Raw genomic sequence first — 22,933 nt, 5'->3', positions numbered from 1 at the left:
ACAGACAGACAGACAGACAGAATTTGAAGCAGGCTCCAGGCTCTGAGCTATCAGCACAGAGCCCGACGGTGGGGGGGGGGGCTTAAAATCCCAAACCGTGAGATCATGACCTGAGCCAAAGTCACACACTCAACTGACTGAGCCACCCAGGCACCCCTAAACAAAAACTTTAAATGTGCTTAAATTGCTAAAGAAAACCATAAAGAACTAAAAGTAACCAGAGCAAGGTTTGAACAAATAGAAAATATCAATAAGCAGAAATCACAAAAAGTAATCAAATAGAAAATCTTGAACTGAAAAAAAAATGAGTTATAAAAGAATTATATTGTGAACCCAAAAATATGATCAGTCTCTTCAATAATGAGTGTCATACAAATAAATTCACAGTGTAGTAACATTTTTCACTCATCAGAAAATGGGAACATGGGCCTCAAAAAGCAATAAAGGGAGTACAACTTTTCTGAAGTATAATTTGACAGAATCTATTAAGATCTCTGAAACTTTTGACCCTTTCAAGGAAGTTTAAAAATGCATTGTGTATTCATTTGTTCATTTATTTTCATGTTCATTAATTCCTTCATAAATATATATTGAGAGTCTGTTATATGCCAGCCACTTGTCCTAGGTGTTAAAGAAACAGTAGTAAACAAAATAAATTCCCTGCTTTTGAGAATGTCATACCAGCAGTTGAAAGACTATATACAAACAAATAAAATGAATATTTAATATGTTAAGTGGTAATGCATGCCATAAAAAAATAAGGCTGGGTAAGGAAGATGGGTGAGGTGGTCAGGGAATATCAGACACAAATTAAATATACATTATTGAGGGTTAGTAAAATAAATTATGTTATAAGTAAATTATTTATGGAATAAAAATTAAAAGCCATAGTAGCATAATTTTTCCCTAGATTTCATAATAAATTTTATTTTTTACCTTTGATTTTGAAGAAATGCATGATTCAAACATGTAAAGTAGAAACTTTTGTTATGCCCAGAATTCGTGATCCCCAAAGACCACTAGGGAGCCGAGTCCGATGCAAAAGCAAAGAGCCTTTATTCGAGCTAGCTCGAGCTCAATCCCCTACCTGCACCGACGCAGCGGTGAGTGAGATACCAGGGAAAGAGAGCGAGTTTCAAAAGGACAAAGGTTTTATTGGGGCCTGGGGGCAGTTGGTGAGGTAATGGCTATGGCCTCAGCCGATTGGCTGGGGAAGGGTCCTGGGGAAGGGTCCGAGTCCTGTTAGGCAGGTGAGGGGGGGTTACTCAAGGGGAGGAGGTGTGGTCAAGGTGAAGGACACAGAACAAGATGGAGTCGGCTGGCGTAGGCCCGCCCTTTCACTTTCAAATTAAATTAGTTGTTATAAATAAATAATACAGAGTATATTAATGAATTGCATTATATTACATTAAATGGGGCAGAATTCAAGGGAAAAGATCTGAATATATAAGGTACCTTTGGCCAGATTTTTAAATTAACCGATGTTGTTGCTTTTATTAATCAGCAGGTGGTGCTATTGCTTGTGTAGGATAACTTGCCATTCTCATTTTCTCTCTTCTTGAATATTCAGTCATTATAATAAAAAGACTTCCCCTCTGTTCATTCTTCCATTCAATTAAGATAATTGCAATGATTCATCACCTGCAGTAACTGGTCTTACTGCTGTATGTAACTTTTCATTGTCAATTATATATGCCAACATGTGTAATTTAAGATAGCCTGCAATATGCTAATTCCTGGTGTGTGAGAGAGAATATTGATTTTAAAAATCATTAGTGTAACAAAGAAATGTAAGAAACTTTTCATCTGTCTTCTCTTCTACCTAAACTTAATTTGTGAACACACAATTTTATGAATTGAATTCATCCAACTTGGCTAAAGATATATGCTTTTGAGAATCCTTTAAACTTAGTAGTATATTTATATAGGAGTAGTAAAGAGAAGGGTGAGGTTGGCATTTGGGAAGTACTTTTGTAAGTTATTATAGTCAAGTCATGTTTTTAGTATAAATATCTCTTATTTCCTTGGTGGGAAACTGAATGCCTAAGCAGTTTGACAGGATACAGTGGAAAAAATGGTTTCTTCTCTTTTATTTTTTTTAAATTTTTTTTCAACGTTTTTTATTTATTTTTGGGACAGAGAGAGACAGAGCATGAACGGGGGAGGGGCAGAGAGAGAGGGAGACACAGAATCGGAAACAGGCTCCATGCTCCGAGCCATCAGCCCAGAGCCCGACGCGGGGCTCGAACTCACGGACCGCGAGATCGTGACCTGGCTGAAGTCTGACGCTTAACCGACTGCGCCACCCAGGCGCCCCTGGTTTCTTCTCTTAAAGGGATATAACATCCTTTAATAAATAGGTCAATACTTTATAGATGCATTCTCAATTGTTCTCCATATTGTACTGTCCAGTGTGATTGCTTATTTCATTTTAATTTAATTATTTTATTTTATTTTATTTTAATGTGGGAGTAGTATTGGCATAGTTGTAGAGCTCTGGAATTAAGATTCTAGTGGTGAATTCACAAAGTTAAATGGGCTAGGCTAAGTGATTGCCTCTTTCCTTTCAATTCCACCATTCTGTGATACCTCTTCCATGGGCTTTGGACATACTGCTTGCTTCCTCTCCTAAACAGTAGTAGTGTGTTGTTTGTTTCTTTGTGTTTTAATATTTATTATACTTAGGTTGTCACATAGGAAGAGGCAGCACTGCACATGGCATACTAGAAGTGGGAAAAACTCAAGCAGTGCTAGAGAACTATGGCTTATCCTATAACTTCAGACTTACTCTACATTTTATTATAGTTGAATACAAGTAGCAGAAACCATTAACCAAAAAGAAGAATTGGCTAAAAGGTTACAGGGATATCTTCCAAAAACCAGGTCAAAGAACTGTGCTTCCTTTACAGCATGACACTGTTGTCCAGAACTGAGAAATTTACCAAGCAAAACAAAATCAGAGTTCTATTATGGAATTAACTTTTAATCATCTTAAAATCAACACCTAACACGTAGTAGGTGTCCCATAAATGTTGCATTTTAATGGATCATTGTACAAACAAAAGATACTGTTTTGGATTTAATGACTTACATTTACTTAATACAATTAATGTTACTCAATTAATGACTTACATTGGAGCATTTTGACTAGGTCATTACTAGAATTGATCCATTTAATCAGTTTGGTTGATGTTTTTGAGAAGGCTACTGTAAAATTTCTTTTTTAATTTTTTTAAAATGTTTATTTTTGAGAGAGAGAGAGAGAAGGACAGAGTGTGAGCTGGCAGAGAGAGAGGGAGACATAGAATCTGAAGCAGGCTCCAGGCTCCGAGCTGTCAGCACAGAGCCTGATTTGGGGCTAGAACTCACAAACCCACTCACTGGAGCCAGCTTCCAATTCTGTGTCTCTCCTCTCTGCCCCTCCCCCACTCACTCTCTGTATCTCTCTCTCAAAAATAAATAGACGTTAAAAAAAATTAAAAAATTAAAAAAAGAATAACATCCATATCTGTCCTCTAGGAGTAACTCACCCTCTATTGAGAGTACTGATATGTAAACAGATAATTAAATAACATAGTTATTTAATTGCAGAGGTTATCATTATTGTGGAATAGAGAAGGAATAGAATAATGGTAAATTTTTAGATATATCTGTACTTATTTAGGATGAGACTAAACTTGGTTAAAGTAAACATTCTCTCTGATCGAATAACTTAAAGACATTAAAACATCTTTTTTTTTTAATGACTAGAGATTTTTTTTTTTTAACCAAGAAGCACAAATTTGAATTTGCCTTTTTCTGATTTTGGTACCAAAAAATCTAAATATAATTACCTACATCTACAAACACAGAAGTTTACTTTTGTTGACAAATGTTCTTTCAATGCACATATGCTCCCATTACGCATGGACCAATCCACGTAAGTATGACTCCTTCTACACAGTATGTCGTTGTTCCTCCACCCTCCATTTGGGGAAGAAGTGGTATAGTTTCCTCTTCTAAAATCTCTCTCATATTATCTTCTACATATATAAATGCCTCATGAACTAAACTCTTAATGTTCACATATTCTGATTAGTCATTGTCAGAGATACCAATCATGTAAAAAATTTTAAATCCTTTATTTTGATTTAAGGAAAGATATTATTTCCTTTTATTAAATCATTTCTGTTAAATTATCTTTCCTTTCTTCCCTCTTTTCCCTTTTAAAGAAATTCTATAGATTTTTCCATACTTTTAGGCCGTGTCTAATTACTTGCAGTAACATCTTTTTAGGGTCCATAGATTTATAATCTAAAATTGATCCTTAAGGACTTTCCCATCAGGATTCTAAGATGTTCATATTTTCTCTGAATGGGGCACCACAGCCAATGGAATTCAGGTGGCCTCTAGAAGCTACCAATGGCCAGCATGGAAATGAGGACCTCCATTGTACAGCTATAAGAACCTGAATTCTGCTAACACCCTGAATAATCAAGGAAATGGATCTTCCCCTAGAGCCCTCAGAAAGGAATGTAGCCTTGCTAACACCTTGATTTAAAAAAATATTTTTTTTAATGTTTATTTATCTTTGAGAGAGAGAGAGAGAGAGAGAGAGAGAGAGAGAGAGAGACTGAGGACTGAGACCCGAGTGGGGGAGGGGCAGAGAGAGAAGGAGATACAAAATCCGAAGCAGGCTCCAGACTCTGAGCTGTCAGCATAGAGCCCGATGCGGGGGCTTGAACTCCCAAAACGCAAGATAGTGACCTGAGCTGAAGTCGGACACTTAACTGACTGAGTCACTCAGGTGCCCCAACAATACCTTGGTTTTAGCTCAATAAAACCAATGTTTGATTTATGATCTATGAAAGGTTCTAAGTTTGTGGTAATTTGTTACAACAGTAATAGAAAACTGTATCTTTGCAACTGCTGTTCCATGCCAATCTTAGCAATGAGTTATGTGGGTGGAGATGTCCTGGGTAAGGCTTTCGCCACCTTCTTATTGATAACAAAATTTCCCTTAACTTTATTGCTTGACTTAAGAAATTATTATTTCTTTAAAAATATTAGTGTTATAAGAGTAGCACATTAAACCTGTTCTTATCAAGTCCTTTTCTAAGTAATTTGGCCAGTTGAGAGCAGATTTTGGATGAGAAAAGCATAAAATACTACTACCCAGGGAGATGGCCCTTTGTGGGGAGGATTTTGACTGGCCATAGAACATGATCAAAGTTCTGGATATTTGGGGAGGTGCCAGTGATATTTTCCCAAAGCCAAAACCAAACTGGCCAGCCTCACAATTTTTCAAGACTGCCTTTAGAAAAAAAAATACATTGCTAAGTCTCTCAAAAGCACACCAGCAATCAATTGTTGTGCTCTTGCTCAGTGACATGGTGCTTCTTTATAGGCAACTCAAAATAACATTGATGTTTTACTTGGATATCATATTGTGAATACAGGTCACATTTGTGTTCTATAAACTTCTTTTATAATTACTGCTTTTTCTATTTTTTCTGTTCTTTGCTTATCTTGTTTTTAGAAATTATTTGTACTTAACCAAGCCAAAAGTTATTTTTACTTATCTTTTCACATTCCATATCCTAGAAAACTGTTAGCTGCAATCAATTTATTGCTTTGAATTAGGGAAAAAAATAGAAAACCTCACAGTATTGTGAAGGCAAAAATAGTGATAATATTAAATAGTTCAATTAGATATACAGAAAAGCTTGTATTTTGAAGAAAAAGCAATATAATAAAAATAATGAAAACAAAAAAATAGAAAAAATCATTCCCATAATCATTCCAAAAACATCAAATATTTTCATATTTGTATATATCTATGTACCTTTCAAATCTTTGAACAGATTTTTTAAAAAAATTTATTTTGGGGCGCCTGGGTGGCTCAGTTGGTTAAGCGGCCGACCCCGGCTCAGGTCATGATCTCGCGGTCCGTGAGTTCGAGCCCCGCGTCAGGCTCTGTGCTGACAGCTCAGAGCCTGGAGCCTGTTTCAGATTCTGTGTCTTACTCTCTCTGACCCTCCCTTGTTCATGCTCTGTCTCTCCCTGTCTTAAAAATAAATAAAACGTTAAAAAAAATTTTATTTTGTTAAATAATCTTTACTCCCAACATGGGGCTCAAATTTACAATCCTGAGATCAAGAGTCACATGCTGTGTTCACTGAGCCAGCTAGGCACCCCTGAATGGATGTATTTTTTACATGGTCATGATTACTGTAAATACATTTTTTGTGTGTCCTTTACTTTTGTATACTTATTTTAGCTCAATATTATGTTTTGTCTCGAAGTACTCAAACTAAGAATGCAAAACATGAGTATAATTTCAATAAAATAGGTTGAAGGGAAAGATAATGATAGAGGCAGCATTTTTAAAACTTGAGGTATAACATATACAGTTTCTTATGTGTACGGTTCAGTAAATTTTTATATATGTAAATATCCAAGAAACCACCACCCATATTGTTATGGAATATTATCAACAACCCAGAAACTTTGTTTGTGCCTCCTCCCAATCAGTTACTCCTCCATTGTAACTACTATTCTCACTGTCACCATAGATTAGTTTTATCTGTTTTTGACCTTTATTGTAAGTGGAATCATACAGTATTTTTACTTTTGTCTAATTTTTTTCATTCAACCATATGTCTATGAGATTTATCTATAGGTATAGTGGCAAAATTTTTGAATCCTCTCAACTTCTCTCTCATAAAACAGAGAAAGTAAGAGAATATAACCAAAAACCCACAGGTAGCAACTACAACAAAACTTAGGTGATGCTATATTACTGTAAGCTTCCAAATACAAGTGGTTTTCCAAAATATCATTAACAGGTATACGTGGTATCAGCATCTGTGTGTGAGGAAGCAGAGGAAAATCAGTTGGCTTCTAAGACCATGAAGAAAGAACTCCCAAATCACCAACAAATCCCGAAAAATGAGATGGGCCAATCTGAGAACAGCAGTTGAAATTGGGCAGAAATCTGTAGTATCATAGTCCTAGAACAGGATCATAGTCAAATTACATAATGTTGTGAAAGACAATGAAGGCATACCATAAACAGGCAACCCTGCCAAATAATTCAAAACAAGTTGAAGGATATTAAAAACATGACAAAAGTTGTGAAATAACCATGTAAGTCAAAACCAGGAAAATTAATAATTGAAGTGACTGGAGAAAAGGAAATTTTTTTTTTAATTTTTTTTTCAACATTTATTTATTTTTGGGACAGAGAGAGACAGAGCATGAACGGGCGAGGGGCAGAGAGAGAGGGAGACACAGAATCGGAAACAGGCTCCAGGCTCTGAGCCATCAGCCCAGAGCCCGACGCGGGGCTCGAACTCACGGACCGTGAGATCGTGACCTGGTTGAAGTCGGACGCTTAACCGACTACGCCACCCAGGCGCCCCAGAGAAAAGGAAATTTTTAAGAGAGATGGCAGAACTCAAAAGAGAATTACAAAAATGGTAAAATTATTACAGAAGTGAAGACAAAACTAGAAGGAATAGAAGAGCAAATAAATACAATGGAAAATGCCTTAAGGGATAAATAGAATGGGAAATGGAAGCCAGGAAATGACAAAAGAGATACAAAGTTTTGTTAGAAAGTGATAGATACAGAAGGTAAAGATCGAAAGTATATATAATAGGAGTCGTCAAAGGAGAAGCACAAAGTAATGAATAGAACAAATACTAAAAGCTACCATTGAAGAAAGATTTCCTCAAACATAGGAGATTTAAAATTGATATTGAAAAGTCATACTAGATATGTAGGAGAATTGACCCAATACCCTTGTATATGCTAATAAAACTATAGGAGTTATAAGAAAAAGAAAAAAATCTTATGGGCATCCAGGGAAAAGACTAAGTCACTCATAGAAGGAAGAAAATAAAAATGTCATCAGACTTTGATAACAACGCTTTATACAGGGAGACAGTAAGTTAACATAGGATACTCAAAGAATAGGTGAGCCAAAGATTTTATATCTAGCCATTCTGAACTTTACAGATCATAATAAGCAAGCTGGTATAAACATATGAGAACTCAAGGAATATTGTTCCCGTGAGTGTTTCAAGGAGTCTACTGGAGAATTGGCTTCAGGTTAACAATATGACTAGGCTTATAGTAAAATAAGTACTGATTGTGAGCACTAGATATAGATTTATCTGTAGAACCAGGACAAAATGTGTCTCTGAAGGATACAGTATTGTATGTATTGGCTCTAGGCATCAACATTACAAAAATGGGGTAGAATGAGAAGTAAATGAAGAGTCAAAGTTTCTCTCTTAATAAAAATATATGACTTAAAATCAGATGTAGGGAAAAGGGAGGGGGGAGGATATCTCCTAATTTTCATGTTGCTTATAGTGGACAACCAACAGAAAAATGCCCCAAAGGTGGCATGAAGATAAAGGGATTTTTACAAAGGTAATTTGTATAAAGGTAATCATAAAATTAAAAATAGAAACCTTCCTGTATACTAGAATATATTCCAAAAAAGGGAGAGCAAATAAAATAGACCCACACCCCTTTCTTAGGTAAAGCTGGTGCACACACACACACTGACAAAGATGTAAGGGATAAAACAAAATAAAAAATAGTCATCTGTGTGGGGAAGGAGAATGGGGGAGAGAAAGGGTAGAAATGAGACTTGTTTGACTTTACCTTGCTCTATAATTTTTTTGGTGAATTGAACTTTGGAACCATGTAAATATTTTACTTAATTACAAAACAAAATGAAATTTAAAAAAATTTTTATTTATTTATTTTGAGAGAAAGAGAGAGTAGATGCTTGAGAGAGTGTGGGGGAGGGGCAGAGAGAGAGAGAATCCCAAGCCGACTCCTTGCTTTCGGCTCATAGCACAAGTTGGGGCTTAGTCTCATGAACTGTGAGATCATATCCTGAGCCAAATAAAGAGTTGGATGCTTAACCGACTGAGCCACCCACGTACCCCAAAACAAAATGAAATTTTTAGAAAGCAGTTCCTAAAACTCAAAAGGATATTAAACAAGTGGCCCTAATTATGTATTTAGTTGTTTGTATGTCTACCTAGAGAGAAGGTATTACAAATGACTTTAAATGATTTGATTGTTGGCTCCTTGTGCTCACAGTAGATATTCAGACAATTGCCCTGCCTTTGGAAGAGAGTTTGGCAGTTCTCCTAAAGGTCAAAGAGAGTTACAGTAGACACAGCAATTCTCCTAGGTATATACCCAAGAGAAATGAAAACATGTCCACACAAAAACCTATGTTCAGGGCAACAACCTCTTTGACCTCTTACTTGAAATGTCTCTGAAGTCAAGGGAAATAAAAGCAAAAATGAATTACTGGGACCTCATCAAGATAAAAAGCTTCTGCACAGCAAAGGAAATAATCAACAAAACTAAAAGGCAACCGATGGAATGGGAGAAGATATTTGCAAATGACATATCTGATAAAGGGTTAGTATCTAAAATCTATAAAGAACTTACCAAACTCAACACCCAAAAAGCAAATAATCTAGTGAAGAAACGGGCAGAACGTATGAATAGACACTTTTCCAAAGAACACTTCCAGGTGGCTAACAGACACATGAAAAGATGCTCAACTTTGCTCATCATCAGGGAAATACAAATCACTGAGATACCACCTCACACCGGTCAGAGTGGCTAAAATTAACAACTCAGGAAACAACAGATGTTGGTGAGGCTGTGGAGAAAGGGAAACCCTCTTGCACTGTTGTTGGGAATGCAAACTGGTTCAGCCACTCTGGAAAACAGTATGGAGGTTCCTCAAAATATTTAAAAAAAATTTTTAATGTTTTATTTTTGAGAGAGAGAGAGACAGAGTGTGAGTGGGCAAGGAGTAGAGAGAGAGGGAGACATAGAATCCAAAGCAGGTTCCAGGCTCCTAGCTGTCAGCCCAGAGCCGATGCGGGGCTCGAACTCACGAACTGCGAGATCATGACCTGAGCTGAAGTTGGACTCTTAACCGAGCAACCCAGGCACCCCCAAATAATTTAAAAATAAAATTATCCTACAACCCAGCAATATCACTACTAGGAATTTATCCAGAGGATACAGGAGTGCTGATTTGTAGGGGCACGTGTACCCCAATGTTTATAGCAGCACTATCAACAATAACCAAATTATGGAAAGAGCCCAATGTCCCTCAACTGATAAATGGATAAAGAAGATATGTGGTATATATATATATATATATACACATATATACATATACATACAATGGAATACTACTTGGTGATGAAAAAGAATGAAATCTTGCCATTTGCAACAACATGGATGGAATTGGAGGGTATTGTGCTAAGTGAAATAAGTCAGAGAAAGATAGATATCATATGTTTTCACTCATGTGGAATTTGAGAAACTTAACAGGAGACCATGGGGGAAGGGAAGGAAAAATAAGTTAAACACAGAGGGAGGCAAACCATAAGAGACTCTTAAATACAGAGAACAAACTGAGAGTTGATGGGGGTGGGGAGTTGGGGGGCAGGGAAAATGGGTGACGGGCACTGAGGAGGGCACTTGTTGGGATGAGCACTGGGTGTTGTATGTAAGTGATGAATCATGGGAATCTACTCCCAAAGTGAAGACTACACTGTATACACTCACTGTATGTTAGCTAACTTGACAATAAATTATTAAATAAATATTAATAAATAAGTAAAATAAAATCTGCAACATGCAACTTATCCCTAAAAACAAACTTCAAAGAATATATATCATGATACTTAAGTTACATTAAATTTTTATGTTTTCAGGGCCACTAGGATGGCTCAGTCAGTTAAGCATCTGGATCTTGGTTTTGGCTCAGGTCATGATCTCCTAATTCATGAGTCTGAGCCCCATCTCAGGCTCTGTGCTGATTGTGTGGAACCTGCTTGGGATTCTCTCTATGTCTCTCTGTCCCCAGCCCCACTTGAGCTCTTGCTCTCTCTCAAAATAAAGAAATAAAAAACTAAAAAAAAAAGTGTTTGAAAAATTTTTATGCCTTTATTAAAATTAAGAAGTGATTTATTTAAAAAAATAAAACTAAAAAAATAAAAATAATAAAATTAAGAAGTGATTTTTTTTTTTTTGATGACTCTAGTAACAAAAAAAAATACAAGCAAATCATCAGAACTTGGGTCTTTAATAGTTAAGAAATTTGGGAGGGAGGGTTGGACGGTAAGGTTATTTTGTCCATATATAATATATATGTCCACATGTACATACATAATAATTTGTCCATAAATAATAATTTAACAATTATTGATAAGTCAAAAAGATCTATTTATCATTTGTGCTTTAAAGAGACTTAAAAAAATTTTTTTTAATGTTTATTTATTTTTGACAGAGAGAGCAAGAGAGACAGTGCATGAGCGGGGGAGGGGCAGAGAGAGAAGGAGACACAGAATCTGAAGCAGGCTCCAGGTTCTGAGCTGTCAGCACAGAGCCCGATGCGGGCCTCGAACTCACGACTGTGAGATCATGACCTGAGCTGAAAGTCGGACGCTCAACCGACTGAGCCACCCAGGCGCCCCTGAAGAGACTTTTAACACTCTAAGTCTCTTCGTTTCCCCAAATATGCCATGGAATATTAGATTCACATTTGTGTTTCAACCTCTAGAAAGAAATGAGGGAACCTCCTTAGGTGTAATTTAGTGATACTAATAAGAACCCTGAAGATGAATTTTTAAATATCCCTCTCACTTAACACTTATCTCTCTCTTTAACCAAACTATTCCTTACGTTAGGATATACTCAGGCCGGCAGCATCTATATTGCCTGCTTGTTAGATGAAATTAATGGGCCCCACCCCACCCCACCTCACCCCATCCTCTTGAACCTGACCGTCTGGGATATGAGGGCCAGGAAATTTACTGAGCTCTTCTGGACATTCTTTTTCTTTTACTTTTCTTTCCTTTTCTTTTTTCTTTCCTTTTCTTTTTCTTCTTTCTTTCTTCCTTCCTTCCTTCCTTCCTTCCTTTCTTTCTTCTTTCTTTTTTGAGAGACAGAGAGTACAAGCATGTGGGGGAAGGGCAGAGAGAGAGGGGGAGAGAGAGAATCTCAATCAGGCTCCACGCTCAGCCCAGAGCTTGACATGGGGGTCGATCTCATGACCTTGAGATCATGACCTGCGCTGAAATCAAGAGTCGTCTGCTCAACGGACTGAGCCACCCAAGCACCCCTCTTCCAGAGATTCTTAAACACTGAAAAGTTACAACACTGGTTCTTAATTCTGTTTGCACATTAGAATCATCTGGGATGCTTTTATAAAAGATACCAAAACCCAGGACTCCAACTAATTAAATCCAGAAATTCTTGGGATGGAATCTGGGTCTATTTTTTAATATTCTCTATATGATTTTAACATACAGTCACTGTTCTGTAAGAAAAGCAAAATCTGTGATTTGGTTTAAGACTATCATTAGCAACTGGCTCACTGTTCATTCTCTGCCAATTCATCTGCCAACTCTTGAGAAAAATTACATGACCTGTGGCTTAGCTACTAATCCAGCTTCTCGTAGTTACATTGTAAACTTGGTTTCTTACATTTGTTACCAAGTCCAAGCTTGTTCTGCTCACCACACAACAGGCCAATAAATTGAGAGGCTAGATATTGGGGCAAGGAGAATGACTCTGTTTGGAACGTCAGAAAATCAAGGAGATGGTGGACTATTGTCCCAAAGAGCCATCTCCCCAGAGCATAAGATTTGAGTTGCTTTTATGTTAGGAAGAGGAGAAGTTGAAAGGGGGGTGAAGTTAAAAGGTGACTGACACCAGTAGACATCTGAGAAAGGTCACATAACTTCTTTGTTCTTAGTCAGTTGATCTTTGCGTACAGGAATCTGGTCATCGTGTTTCTGTAAATCTTAAACACCACAAGTCATTTCTGTTATGTACTTCCTTATCTACTTGGGTGTGGTAGATTTTGGGTAAAAAGTAGTTTCTGCAAACCTTAGCTGTAAAACGCCTAAGTGCGGGGCTAAGCAGAATGTTCTAAGCTATAGGTCACAGTAGCAAGAGAAGGAGAAGCAATATGGAGTCAGACATGCTAAGTTTTTCCCTGTTACACATTCATCAACTTCATTTTTTCCTCATTTCATTTTTATTATTAGTGAATTATTATTTCCTCATTCACTTTTATTATTAGACTTTCAGATAATACAGTAGGAAAATAACATAAAGCACTGGTTTTCAAACTTTAGTGTGCATTAGAATTACCTAGAGTTATTGTTAAAATAGATTGCTGGGCCCCACTCCAGTCTCTCTAATACAGTAGATATAAGGTAGGGCCAAAAAATTTGCATTTTCAATAAGTTCCCAGATGGTGCTTAAGCTTCTGGCCCAGTGATCACTTTTTGAGAATGACTATATAATGAACCTCCATCACCCAGTTTCTAGCAGTTATCAACTAATGACTAATTCTTATCTGTACTACCACCTATTTCTCCATGGCCAGGATTATTTTGAGTAAATCCCTAAGAGCATATCATTTCATCACTAAATATTTCAGTATATATCACTAAGAACACAAAGACTTTTAACCTAAACTCAATACCATTATTAAACCTAAAAACAATTAACAATAATTCCTTAATATTAGCAAATATCCAGTCACTGTTCAAATTTTTCCAATTTTTTTTTTCAGTTTGTTGAAATTAAGATGCAAATAAGATACAATCATTGTGATTGGCTGATCTGTAAGTTCCCCTTCCACATTTTTTCCCCTTGTAATTTTCTGTAGTTGAAGAAACTGGTCATATCCTATATTTTCCCACAGTCTAGATTTTGCCATCTGCAGTCTCATGGTGTCATCTAACATGTTGCTCTGTTTCCTTTATTTCCTGTAAATTGGTAGTTAGATCTAGAGTCCTGATCAGAATCAGGTTTGATTTTTTTGGCAAGAAAAAAATAAGTAAAAAAACTAAGAAAAAAAAGTAAGAACTTCATAGGTGATATTGTATACTTCCAGCAGGAAGCATTTAATGTCTGATTGTCTCTCTTATGTTATTAGCAAATGATGATTATTGTCTAGATCTACTAATTCACTTACAACTGCAAATTGGTAATATTCTTTTTTTTGATGTTTATTTATTTTTGAGAGAGACAGAGAGACAGAGAGAAGGAGTTGGGGGGGGGGGGCGGGGCGCAGAGAGAGAGGGAGACAGAATCCAAAGCAGGCTCCAGGCTCTGGGCTGTCAACACAGAACCCGACCCAGGGCTTGAACTCACTAACTGTGAGATCATGACCTGAGCCAAAGTTGGACCCTTAACTGACTGAGCCACCCAGGTACCTCATAAAATGGTAATATTCTAATTCTTATGTCTTCATCTAACTGCAGTAGTTCTACAAAAGAAACATCTCTTTGACTGTTGGTTACCCTGGGGTATAGTTCATATAACAAAGGCAGAATAAATTCCTGATTATTTCTCTTCTAACTATTAGTTTCCAAAAATACAAATTTGAACAGTGACTGGATAATTATTGTTAATTATTGTTTAATGTTGTTGAGGTTAAGTTAAAAAAAAGTCTTTGTGTTCATCACTAAATATACTAAAATATTTAGTGATGAAATGATATGCTGTCAGGGACTTGCTCAAAATAATCTAGGCCCTGGAGAAGTAGGTGGTGGTACAGATGAGCTAAGAATGAGCCATTAGTTGGTAACTGCTGGAAACTGGGTAATGGGTAAATGGGGATTCATTACACCAGTAGCCTTGTAGTCTTGTAGTCTCCAAATACAACCAATAAATGTTATTGTTAAGGTCATAAACTCACTAATTTTAACATAATTGGTGTATTCCAATAAATATAATGCTCAAATTAGCCCAATTTTAGCCAGCCTTTTTTTTTTTTTTGTCAGAATCTTGTAGGCTTTTATCACTTCCCTTGTTTTCTAAGTATGACAAAATGTTCCAAATTCATGCTTTATTTTTTCTGACCCACATCTCCTATCAGCTTTTTCTTTAGTGTGCCCAGGTTTATTTTGTGGAAACATGGAAAATGATATTGAGAGAAAACCCTAAAGTGTTAGGGGTGCTCACTGTTACTAAGTTGATCATTGCTTTTCTAGCCCTTTTTAGTGGACAGAGCTAGGAATTTTTTTTCACAAACTCAAACTGATACTTCCAGTTCAAATCCAGAAACTATAGGATTTTATTTACCCTCACCAGTCTTACTTCAGTATCTGCTTTCACCTAGCCAAAAATCCTAGTTATTTAAAAACACTAGTGAAAATGCTCAGAATAGCCATACCAACACTACAAAGAGTTTTAAAATTTCTTTTTTACATTCTTTTGTTCGTAAACCTATTTTCTTCTTTTTAAATGACAATTTTATTGAGATATATTTCACATATTGTAAAGTTCACCCTTTTAAAGTGTAGAATTCAGTCATTTTTAGTGCAGAGCTGTGCAACTGACTAATCTAATTTCAGAATTTCAGAACATTTTCATCACCACAAAAAGAAACCCATGCCCATTAGCAGTCACTCCTATTCCCCTCCCCATGTCTCATGGCAACCACTAATCTTCTTTTATTTTCTCTTGTGGCTATTTCATCTAAATGGAATAATATAATATGTGGCCTTTTGTGACTGGCTTCTTTCACTTAGCATAATGTTTTCAAGGTTCATCCATGTTGCAGCATGTTTTATTGCTTCATTCCTTTTCTGAGAGGGAGATCACGTGCATGTGCCTGAGCAGGGGAGGGGCAGAGGGAAAGGGGGAGAGAATCTCAAGCAGGCTCCACACCCAGTGCCGGGCTCAATTCCAGGACTGAGAGATCATGACCTGAGCCAAACTCAAGAATTGGACACTTAACCAACTGAGCCACCCAGGTGCCTCTTTTCATTTTTCTTTTTTCTTTTCTTTTCTTTTCTTTTCTTTTCTTTTCTTTTCTTTTCTTTTCTTTTCTTTTCTTTTCTTTTCTTTTCTTTTTTTGAAGTACGCTGTATGCCAATTTGGGGCTTGAACTCACAATCCCGAGATCAAGAGTCACTCAGCCAGCTAGGTGCCCTATTTCATTCCTCTTTATTGCCAAATAATACTGCCAAACATTATATGAATATAACATTTTGTTTTTCCATTCATCATTTTATGGGCATTTGCATCTTTCAGGTTTTTGGCTGTTATAAATAATGTCACTATAAACATTTGGTCATAGGGTTTTGGGTTTTTTAAATACTTTCTTGTCAAGTTAGCTAATATATAATGTGGTCTTGGCTTCAGGAGTAGATTCCTGTGATTCATTAGTCACATACAACACCCAGTGCTCATCCCAACAAGTGCCCTCCTCAATGTCTATCACTCATTTTCCCCACCTCCCAAACCTCCCACCCCCATCAACCCTCAATCTGTTCTCTGTATTTAAGAGTCTCTTATGGTTTGCCTCTCTCTGTTTGTAACTTATTTTTCCTTCCCTTCCCTGATGGCCTTCTGTTAAGTTTCTCAAATTCCACATATGAGTGAAAACGTATGATGTCTTTCTCTGACTGACTTATTTTACTTAGCATAATACCCTCCAGTTACATCCACATTGTTGCAAATGGCAAGAGTTCATTCTTTTTATCACCAAGTAGTATTCCATTTTGTGTGTGTGTGTGTGTGTATATGTATGTATGTTGTATTAATAATACATATATGTACATATATATGTATATATTATATAATACAATATATGTAATATACATACAATATAGCACACTATAATACAATACAATATGTATTATACATATAATACAATATATGTATATTGTATTAATAATACATATATTATACATACATGTATGTATATATTATATATGTATATTAATATTATATGTACATTTGTGTATGTGCACATTATATGTACATTATATGTATATGTATATGTACATTACATGTACAATATGTATTATACATGTAATACAATATACATACATGTATGTATATGTATACATGTATATGTATAATACATAATACATATATAATATATACATATATGTGTATATTATATACACATATTATTACATACTCTATAATACATATATGTTACATATACATATTATGTATATATTATATATGTATGTTGTATTAATATATGTATGTATATATATGTATGTATATATATTAATATGTATGTATATTGTATTAATAATACATATATGTATACATATATATGTATATATTATATATACATTATATAATACAATATGTGTATTGTATTATACTATAATATAATATATAATACAGTATAATACAATATAATATGTATTGTACATATAATATATGTATATTGTATTAATACATATATGTACATATATGTATATATTATATATATTATATAATACAATATAATAATACATATGTTGTATATTGTATTATATTATCCATTCATCACTTGATGGACATTTGGGCTCTTTCCATAATTTGGCTATTGTTGGTAGCACCGCTATAAACATTGGGATACATGTGCCCCTGCGAATCAGCATTCCTGTATCCTTTGGATAAATTCCTAGTAGTGCTATTACTGGGTCATAGGGTAATTCCATTTTTAATTTTTTGAGGAACCTCCATACTGTTTTCCAGAGTGGTTGTACCAGTTTGCATTTGTAACACCAATGCAAGACGGTTCCCCTTTCTTCACATCCTTGCCAAACATCTGTTGTTTCCTGAGTTGTTAATTTTAGCCACTCTGACCGGTCTCAGTGTGGTTTTGATTCATACATTTCCCTGATGATGAGCAAAGTTGAGCATCTTTTGATGTGTCTGTTAACCATCTGGAAGTGTTCTTTGGAAAAGTGTCTATTCATGTCTTCTGCCCGTTTCTTCACTGGATTATTTTTTGGGTGTTGAGTTTGGTAAGTTCTTTATAGATTTTAGATACTAACCCTTTATCAGATATGTCATTTGCAAATATATTCTCCCATTCCATTGGTTGCCTTTTAGTTTTGTTGATTATTTCCTTTGCTGTGCAGAAGCTTTTTATCTTGATGAGGTCCCAATAATTCATTTTTGCTTTTATTTCCCTTGCCTTCAGAGATATGTCAAGTAAGAAGTTGCTGTAGCTGAGGTCAAAGAGATTGTTGCCTGTTTTCACCTCTAGAATTTTGATGGTTTCCTATCTCACATTTAGGTCCTTCATCCATTTTGAATTTTTTTTGTGTATGATGTAAGAAAGTGGTCCAGTTTCATTCTTCTGCATGTTGCTGTCCAGTTCTCCCAGCACCATTTGCTGAAGAGACTGTCTTTTTTCCATTGGATACTCTTTCCTGCTTTGTCAAAGATTAGTTGGCCATATATTTGTGGGTCCATTTCTGGGTTCTCTATTCTATTCCACTGGTCAATTTGTCTGTTTTTGTGCCAATATCACAGTGTCTTGATGATTACAGCTTTGTAGTATAGGCTAAAGTCTGGGATTGTGATGCCTCCAGCTTTGGTTTTCTTTTTCAACATTTCTTTGGCTATTCTGGGTCTTTTGTGGTTCCATACAAATTTTATGATTATATGTTTGTTCTAGCTCTGTGAAGAATGCTGGTGCTATTTTGATAGAGGTTTCATTGAATGTGTAGATTCCTTTGTTAGTATTAACGTTTTAACAATATTTATTCTTCCAATCCATGAGCATGGAATGTTTTTCCATTTCTTTGTGTCTTCTTCAGTTTCTTTGATAAGCTTTCTATAGTTTTCAGCATATAGATGTTTTATCTCTTTAGTTAGTTTTATTCCTAGGTATTTTGTGGTTCTTGGTGCAATTATAAATGGTTTATAATTTAATAATAATATAATAATTATTATTTATAAATAGAATAAATAATAATAATTATAAATTATTTATGGTTCTTGGTGCAATTATCAATTTTTCTGTTGCTTCGTTATTGGTGTAGGGAAATGCAACTGATTGCTGTACATTAATTTTATATCCTGCAATTTTGCTGAATTCAGGTATCAGTTCTAGCAGTTTTTTGTTGGAGTCTTTCAAGTTTTCCATGTAGAGTATCATGTCATTTGCAAAAAGTGAAAGTTTGACTTCTTCTTTGCCAATTTGGATGCCTTTTATTTCATTTTGTTGTCTGATTGTTGTGGCCAGGACTTCCAACAATATGTTAAACAACAGTGGTGAGAGTGGACGTCCCTGTTGTGCAGATTTTATATTTGTTGTACCTGGAGTATGAAAGACATCAGAGGAATATAGGGTGATGAAAGTATTATCTAAACATCCCTTTCCCTTTTCTCCTCTTAGCTAGGATCAAGCCTCTAGGAGTTCTTAGATACATTTTGTTATGTTTAATTTTAGTAAGATGTTTCTTTCTGGCTGATTTGGTTCTTTTGGTAGTTTAAAATCATACTTTAAAGTAAATAGTTTTAAAATATGAATCTATGGTTTTAAAATACAATTTAAAATAAGATCTCTGGGACATCTGGTGGGCTCAGTCAGTTAAGCATCCAACTCTTGATTTCAGCTCAGGTCATGATCTCATGGTTTGTGAGTTTAAGCCTCACTCCGAGCTCTGTGCTCACAGTGAGCAGCTTGCGTGGGATTGTCTCTCTCTCTCTCTCCCTCTGACCCTGTCCCACTTGTGCTGTCTCTCTCTCTCTGTCAAAAATAAATAAATACACATTTAAAAAAAATAAAATAAGATCTCTCTTGCATCTACACCATGAGAATAAATTTAGAATGATAGATGTGCCATAAGCCTAGTCCAATCTATTATTACATATTAATAAATTGAGTTTCATTTGTCTATACCAACCACATAATTTTTATGTAAAATAGTAGTCATGCAGTATGTCATAATTCTGTTTGTCAAACATAAATGAATTTTTTTTTATTGCCAGAAGTAGATTGTTTGTATTGTTGATATTGTCTTCACTTATTTTTAAAAAGATGACTTCAACTATTGTATATTTTCCTTTGTTGAACTTACTCTTCTTAATTTCAGAAAAGGAGGTTTTTAACATTTTTATGCTGCTGCTGAAGGGAAAGTTTGTTCATTATCTCCTCCTCGATAACTTTCTTATAGGGCCTTTTACTTAAGCAATAGGTAGAGGTTTGAAGGACAGTTGAAAAAAGTGTCAGTGAGTAGTAAGAGTCATTCAGCATTTTTATTGTATGTATGAACTTTATTGAGAATTTAAAATCTTTTTTGATAGTACTATGAATTAATGAATATTTTTCTATATTTTTTCCATTTTCTCCACATTTTTTGTCATTGAACCCGTAGCTAACAATGAATATATTTGAAGCAACAATAATGTACAGCAAAATAAATATGCACTCAAGAACAACCAAAATATCAACAACAAAAAAATCAAGACTCAATTTGACTTTAAGCTGTAAGGTTGGAAGAATGGAAAGGGAATGTATGCAAATTTAGTCAAATAAATAAATCATCCTTCTAGCAAATACATATTTTGCATCTGAAAAATGAAAGAAAATGCATGTTATGCCATCTTTTATAAGGCTTTTTCTGACTGTCTTATTCACACACACACACACACACACACACATATACACACACACACACATAAGTCTCCTTTGTCTTAGATGATGCTTCTTGATACCTTTAGATAACTTTCTCAGAGAGATAAGTAGATTCTAGAAGAGGTTATATTACTACATCATGAAAGAAAAAACAAGAAAAAAAAGGTCCATTAACCTATTCTTTCATGATTTAAAATGTGTGTCAGAGATGTCTTAGTTATATTGTGTCTTCAGTTTCAATTTTTAGTGACATAAAATTATTGATCTATTATAATCAGCCTTTCAGTGTAAGGACTATAGAGGTCCTTAAGAACAGTAAGGTGTCTTTTCTTTTTTTTCTTTTCTACAGACTTTTTATTTACCAATTCAGCATTATTACTTAAAAGTAGTGATGTGAATGGAAACAGTGTGAGTGTTTTGCAGTTCTTGAGAGATTTTATACACTTTTATCATATTATTCTACAGTGTACTTTAAAAATTACATCTGTATCTATCAAGAAAAAAATTTCTCAATTCTAGGATAAACCACATTCTTTTAAAAAATTATCTTAAAATGTATGCTCAATTTAAAACTCCTTTAAATTTTTTTTTTCCAGTGAATTGATTTTACTCTCATTCTTTCTTCCCCAGTGGTCATATGCTTTGGAAAAGCCCAACACCGGCAGTATATTTAACATCGCGTGGTCAATTGATGGCACTCAGATCGCTGGAGCCTGTGGAAATGGGCATGTTGTTTTTGCACATGTGGTGGAGCAGCGTTGGGAGTGGAAAAATTTTCAAGTAACATTAACTAAACGAAGGACCATGCAGGTATGATTATGTTCCATGGTTGATCAAACCTGCCTCTTTTCACATTAGCTCACTATACAGAATATGGAGTTATCTTCACTAATTGTATTTAAACCAAGTTTATAAAAATTCAGTCATATTTAATATATTTCACCAATGCCATTGGTGACTTTTTCATGACATAATATAAGAACCTTTCACTGATACAGAACCTGAGTACCCACAGCTACTGTGGTTATGGGGTTGAGGCAGGGATGGTGAAACTTGAAGCATTTAGGGACTATGTGGATTCAGTTCTGGAAGGAGGGAAGAAGCTGCAACAAGTTAGATTTAACTCCTGGACCTGACCCCATGGCAGGCCTAGCCTGCTAGTCACTGTCAGGGTTACATTATTTTATTAATTTATAATTGCATAAGCTTATTTAACCTGTTTACAAAATTTTTTTTCCTTTTAAGAATTACCTAAGGCTAGCCAAAGTAGGAAAACAGTGGGAAATTCTTATTGGGAGATAGGAAGTGAAAAACAGGTACTTTTGGAGGGAAATAAGATGGGAAGGTTCGGGGGCACCTAAGTGGCTCAGTCAGATGAGTGTCCAACTTCAGCTTAGGTCATGGTCTCACAGTTTGTAGGTTTGATCACCATGTCTGGCTCTATGCTGATGGCTCAGAGCCTGGAGCCTGGAGCCTGGAGCCTGTGTCTTCTCTCTCTGCCCCTCCCTCACTCAAACTCTCTTTCAAAAATAAATAAAGATTAAACAAAAAAATTTTTTAAAGGACAGGAAGGCTGGGATGTAGCAGTAGAAAGTTGAGGGAAATGTTGTTCAGGTCAGAGAACTCCAGTAGGGGGGTTATCTATGCACTAGAAGCTTCTTAAGTGTACAATACTGTTATTTCACTCAAGCCCAGTGTCTTGCATATAATAGATGCTCAACAAATAAATTTAAAAAGTTTTAATTTATTTATTTTAGAGAGAGAGAGTGTAAGTGGGCAAGAGGGGCAGAGGGAGAATGAGAGAATCTTTTTTTTTTAATGTTTATTTATTTTTGAGAGAGAGACAGAGTGAGAGTGGGCGAGGAACAGAGAGAGAGGGAGACACAGAATCTGAAGCAGGCCCCATGCTCTGAGCTGTCAGCACAAAGCCCCACGCAGGGCTTGAACCCATGAACTGCAAGATCGTGACCTGAGCCAAAGTCAGATGCTTAACTGACAGAGCCACCCAGGAGCCCCGGAATGAGAGAATCTTAAGCAGGCTCCATGCTCAGTGCAGAGCCCGACAGGGGGCTCGACCTCACCACTCCGGGATCATGACCTGAGCCAAAAGCTAGAGTCAGATGTTCAACCAACTGCGCCACCCAGGTGCCTGGTCAACAAATATTTTAAAAGTTAGTTGACAAAAGATACAAGGAAGAGGCCAGAGACAATGTACCAATGGCAAACCCTCTGCCAGAGAAAGGAGAACTGTACCTTCTAACTCTTCTTCCTCCTATTATATCAATTGCCTCTGTCTTCATATTCAGAATTCAGACTATTATAATTATTTGGAAGCATGTATCTTGTAATTTCTAGGTCTACTCAAATATTCTTTAGCCTAAGTATCCAGATTTTTTTATTTGGATAATATGGTCACTAGATTTGTAATAATTAGGTATGTTATAGTTTTTCTTTGTTCTGTTTACTTAGTTTTTAAATTTTAAACATTTT

At 35.6% G+C, this 22,933-nt stretch overlaps 1 protein-coding gene across 4 annotated transcripts in view; it reads left to right on the top strand.

Annotated features, from left to right (window-relative positions):
• Window positions 1-22,933, top strand: part of IFT80 (intraflagellar transport 80) — a 136,524-nt gene that overhangs the window by 60,163 nt on the left and 53,428 nt on the right. For all 4 annotated transcript variants that reach the window (XM_040480623.1, XM_040480621.1, XM_040480620.1 and 1 more), the window contains one exon: window positions 21,074-21,253. In XM_040480623.1, coding sequence (XP_040336557.1) covers window positions 21,074-21,253 — 180 coding nt within the window. The remainder of the gene's footprint in view (window positions 1-21,073; window positions 21,254-22,933) is intronic.

The sequence above is a fragment of the Herpailurus yagouaroundi genome, unplaced genomic scaffold (genome assembly GCF_014898765.1).
Source record: "Herpailurus yagouaroundi ecotype Mexico unplaced genomic scaffold, PumYag 159, whole genome shotgun sequence".
Lineage (NCBI taxonomy): Eukaryota > Metazoa > Chordata > Mammalia > Carnivora > Felidae > Herpailurus > Herpailurus yagouaroundi.
Note: the sequence above shows the minus strand (reverse complement) of the source record. Positions and strands in the feature narration are given on the sequence as shown.